Source organism: Setaria italica, chromosome IV (genome assembly GCF_000263155.2).
Source record: "Setaria italica strain Yugu1 chromosome IV, Setaria_italica_v2.0, whole genome shotgun sequence".
Lineage (NCBI taxonomy): Eukaryota > Viridiplantae > Streptophyta > Magnoliopsida > Poales > Poaceae > Setaria > Setaria italica.
Genome location: NC_028453.1, coordinates 29,410,051 through 29,414,882, shown reverse-complemented (window position 1 = coordinate 29,414,882; position 4,832 = coordinate 29,410,051). Strand labels below are relative to the sequence as shown.

The 4,832-nt window shown below is 40.9% G+C and overlaps 1 protein-coding gene across 2 annotated transcripts; it reads left to right on the top strand.

The window, feature by feature from the left end:
• The first annotated feature begins 320 nt into the window (after positions 1-320).
• LOC101763660 (tRNA A64-2'-O-ribosylphosphate transferase) lies at positions 321-4,229 on the top strand. Of its 2 annotated transcripts, none has more exons than XM_004965547.4 (7): positions 321-689; positions 1,181-1,344; positions 1,747-2,452; positions 2,728-2,825; positions 2,914-3,022; positions 3,162-3,221; positions 3,507-4,229. In XM_004965547.4, the coding sequence occupies exons 1-7, from the start codon at positions 374-376 to the stop codon at positions 3,680-3,682; spliced, it is 1,629 nt and encodes a 542-aa protein (XP_004965604.2). In that variant the 5' UTR covers positions 321-373; the 3' UTR covers positions 3,683-4,229. The 2 variants fall into 2 exon arrangements, with proteins under 2 accessions (XP_004965604.2, XP_004965603.2); XM_004965546.4 differs by having other exon boundaries at positions 2,722-2,825.
• The last annotated feature ends 603 nt before the right edge of the window (positions 4,230-4,832 follow it).

Sequence of the window (4,832 nt, the reverse complement as noted above, 5' to 3'; positions counted from 1 at the left end):
TCAAAAGTATATTTTGACTATTGATTCCTGTTACACTTTATTGCCATTTGATACGAAATCAGAATCATCATAAATAATAATTCGAACATGAATACATGTTGCAATTTTACACAACATAATATTAAACTAATTGATGATTGAAATGTGCAAAGTTTGATTTTCTTTTCAAAACAAAATGCGCTTGATGGATGGAGGAAGTACTACTTTTTCTAAGCGGGCCGAAATCCCGGCCTATTCGCGTGGATCATCAACGGGCTGCTAATTTGAATCGAAATCCTGGCCCATAGACAATTCCACATGATTTTGGGTTCGGCGTTTCGGACCAGCTTACCAGTTCGCAAACCGAGAGGTCCGCAGCTCGCATCTCCCCACCATGGCGGCGCCGGCACCGGAGCCCGCGGCCGAGCCATCGGCCACGCTGAGCATCTACAAGGCGGCGCGGCGCATCAAGAGGCGGGCGAGCACGCTGTACAACGCGCTGCGGAGCGTGGCGGAGGACGCGGCCTTCGTGGCGGAGGTCGCGGCGCTGTGGCCGGCGCTGCCGCTGGTCGCCAACCTCCGCTGCGGCCTCTGGTACGCGCCGCCCCGGTCCTTCGCCGCCACCTGCTACTTCAAGTCCACCGACGGCCACGCCGGGAACTGGTCTTTCTCCACCGCACGCCTAAATCTCCACCTCGCCCTACTCGCCGGTACGCTTATTCTCTCGTCTTGTTCTTCGCGTACAAATTGATCACGGCGGGCGTATAAATTCCTATATCTAGGTTGATTTTGTAGTTCTCGCTTGCCCTCTTTGGAAAATATTCGTATTGGTTTCACAAATCGATGTGCCAGTCAGGGGACGTTTTCAACTTTGCTATGATTTAAGGGTTTAGCATATCTATCAGGCATTTTCAGGAATCTGAACCAGAATTTAGAGTTTAGCATTGTAGTCCCTTTTCCTGTACAAGAAAGTGGAGAAAGTTTGCCTCGTTGGTTTCTCCATGCTCAAATCTTGCAAGCTTGGGGGTGAACTGAAGTACAAATTTCCATCTGTAAGATATTCCAACATTGAATTGAGATGCTGACGACCGTATCGAATTTGTTGTGGTGAATATGATAACTTAGAGAATGCAGAAGACCTGAACTTCTGAGGAATAGCTTGAAGTGACCTCAATTTATTATTTTTGTTTCCTTTGAGCAGGGGATAGAGGAGGTTGCATAATAGTTGATTCAACAAGGAAAGGGAAACGATTCCCTGATAGTATGTCAAAGACCATACCCATTTGGTGCTGTGTCCTGAACCGAGCAATCGAGAGGCATCGGCTGCGGACTATCCACGATGGTGGCAAAGTCAATTATGAAGTGGTTGGTGTATTGCTTCTTATTTTATATCCTTCTATAGTTCTGTGCAGTGAACAATATTTCAATTGAAGTCTGTCTTGTTTACTATTACCCTTATTAGGTTAAGCTTAACATCAGGAGGAAATGATCACTCTAGAAGATTAAATATGTAAGGAATGGTATTTGGTATTTCACTAGTTCAGAATATGATTCACATTATTAATAATAAAGACCAATACTTTTATTTAGCTAAAAATTATAGTACCTTTCTATTAGTTCAATGCTTGGAGTACCTGATTTCTTTGGCATGCCTACTTTTTATCCTCTAGCTCTGTTGCTTTAACTTAATTTTTGTCTGAAGCAAGAACTGTATGATCTGTATGTTCACATATTCTTATAATATTTTCACCCCTTTTTTTCTGTTAGTCATCATCTGTGCTGAATGGAGACGCTGAAAATAACTCTTGTTCATCTAACTGGGATAGCTCAGTGCATCTTCCTGTGTGGGTTCTAGGCACTGAGAAGAATGCTATAGAGGGGCATATTGAGGAATGGACAGATCAATTCGAGTCATGTGGTGCAGACATTCATTCACTTGCAGTAAATTTGCAAAAGCCACTACGTCCTCTATGGATATCCCAAAGGACACGCATATGGTTAAATGAAGTGCCAGAGCTTGAGTCATGGGATTTTACTCCAATCATACTAATTTCCGCATCAGCATCGAATGCAGTTGCTATGCAAAGGATGTCTTCAGAATTCAGCTGGCAATATATTGCCGGAGCAGGAGATGATGAAGAGAGTTGGGCACGTGGTCTAACTCCTACCTTATTCTGGAAACATTCATATGACCTTCTTGATGCTGGACCAGATCATTGTAACCAGTTAGTTGCAGATATTGTTGAAAAGGATAGGGTTTATCGTGCACAGAGAGGTGAACATTCTCCTCAAATTACAGCTAAGCCTCTGAAGAGCCATGATGATATCAAATGTAATGATGATCGTATAAGCGCTATGCGGCCTACGAACTCGGACACTTGTACCAGCACAACAGACGCACAATATTGCAATAATGGTCCTCTTCTCTTCTGGATTGGAACAACGAACCTTGCAGTATCATCTACTCTCCAAGGTACGACGATTAATTGGACTCTTGCAAGTTTCCTTATAGCATATTTGTTTTGTCAACTATTTGTCTTGTACCGAGCTGCTAATGTAGAGGATCACTTTTTCATTTGCAATTCTTTGCAACTGTGTGGCATGCAGTTACTTCCTTAAAACCATTCTGTATTTCACTTAGTTATGTGGAAAACTAACCCTAGTATTTTGCTGGCAAAGATCTTTGATATTTAATTCCTCACTATCTTTATGATAGTTATTTTGTTATGCACTTTTGTTTAGTTGCAGATGCCTTAGTTGGTGTGGACTGCATACTGAACTGTGACAGCACGTCAAAAATACCATCTAGTTCATCAGAAAATTCTTACCTTGAGCTATCTATTGTGGTAAGCGCACCTTTCTATGACCCTATAGTGTCTTCCCTTTATATAAGGTTTTCTGAGATTTGTTTGTTTCATGCTTGTAATGTTATAGGGCTCAAAGGATGATCGGTTTTCCTTGATGAAAAACCTTTCAAAAGCTGTTGACTTTGCTAAGAGAAATTTTATTGCTGGGAGAAAAATACTAGTATGCTGTCAAAATGGTAAGTTATTAACAAAGTTCACCAACCCAAAAGAAAAGGTTGTTTCATCTGCCTCTCTTGCACTACAGATTAGAATGCCTTTTGCTTTCTTGCATTTGTTTCTGTGGTTAATTGATCTCTGATTTGATGTTTTAATCAGGAGACGATATTAGTATTTGTGTGGCCTTGGCAATAGTGACACTGTTATTCGATGATAATGGTAAGTGTAATCATGAGTACGAAGATTACAAGCAATACAATTTTGCTTCTCTTGCAAAATTGGTACACATGGATTTGTTTTTTGTTAATTTGCATTCATGCATGAAATTGTTAATTCCTGGATATGCACTTTAGTCATGCCATGTTGTCACAAAAAATAAACATAGTGATGCATGCTACTAGATTTTGTTGACTAGTTGTGGCCTCAGGCCTGACTTTTTCCCCCTCTGCACGTAAAGTAAGTCAAGTATGGCTACATCGTGAATTAATAATTGTTTCTTGCAAGGATGCTTTGACTATGGACATTCTTTCATGAAAAGAGACATCACAAAGTTGGAGATGAGGAAGAGGCTGGTGTTCATTTGCAAATTTGCTGTAAATGCACGGCCATCTAGAGGAAACTTGAAACAGGTCTTTGGTTTCCTCAGCAATGAAAAGGAACGACTGTCAAATTCGACATAGTTTCGTCTTGCTGTCGTGAGCTGCTTTTTCCATCCCTTGCAAGATGCATCAGATGAGGTATTAGTTACGATACATTGCCTGCATGCATGGAGTATCTATTGGCTTGAGCTTCGGAGTTGACCTTTCGCGCCATTTTACGGATATGGCCGGAATATGGCCATATTCGGAATCAATAGTTCCCCAGGGATTGCTCTAAGCCCTACAAACTATATGACAAATGATCTCATATTGGGATCAACATTTGAAGGACGAGATTTACTGATGCAAGTTTGGTACAAACCAATGGCAGATACATGCTGACAGTGCTTATAGCTTAGCTAGCTTGACGATGATTAGAGCATTGATATCTGGAGACAAAAGATTGAAGGGACTAACTTGCGGCAGAGTTGGAACATCAAAGTAGCGTTCATTAAGAGGGTCTTATGACTCAAAAGTAATAGTCGTTTCATTTGTAATTTACATTGCGAGCTCTCCAAACACAATGGAGAGCACAAGAACACTGGACACACGCCCATTAAGCATTTTTACAGAACGAGACATGTTTGCAGATTGAGGCGACAATTGGTAGGTAGTCGCTACCTAATTTGATGCGAGTAAATAGCTAAGTCTATTAACGTCCGTCCTAAACCGGATGCATGAAACTAAGTTACACTGTTACAGATACGGTCATACATATGAATTAGGTACATTAAATTTGTGGGCTACTGAATCTGGGAGCACCGAGCACCTGATTGGCATGCAAGATAAGATCACAAGATGCAACTAAGGGGGTGCTTAGTAACACGCTTCTAAACTTTAGTACCTTTCACATCAGACGTTTGGATACTAATTAGGAGTATTAAATATAGTCTAATTATAAAACTAATTGTACAGATGGAGTCTAATTCGCGAGACAAATCTATTAAGCCTAATTAGTCCCTGATTTGATAACGTGGTGTTACAGTAAACATTTGCTAATGATGGATTAATTAGGCTTAATAGATTCGTCTCGTGAATTAGTATAGGGGTTCTGCAGTTAGTTTTATAATTAGCTCATGTTTAGTTCTCCTAATTAGCGTCCGAACATCCGATGTGACCCTCCTATAGCTTATAGCTCGTATCCAAACATCCCCTAAATGGATAATCATTGGACTAACAAACTTACAAAGAT

Excerpts from the sequence above, each read along its gene's own strand:
- LOC101763660 (XM_004965546.4), top strand. The coding sequence starts at position 374 with ATGGCGGCGCCGGCACCGGAGCCCGCGGCCGAGCCATCGGCCACGCTG. Across the intron at positions 3,023-3,161 it reads ACTAGTATGCTGTCAAAATG|GAGACGATATTAGTATTTGT; the intron begins GTAAGTTATTAA and ends TGTTTTAATCAG. Across the intron at positions 3,222-3,506 it reads ACTGTTATTCGATGATAATG|GATGCTTTGACTATGGACAT; the intron begins GTAAGTGTAATC and ends GTTTCTTGCAAG.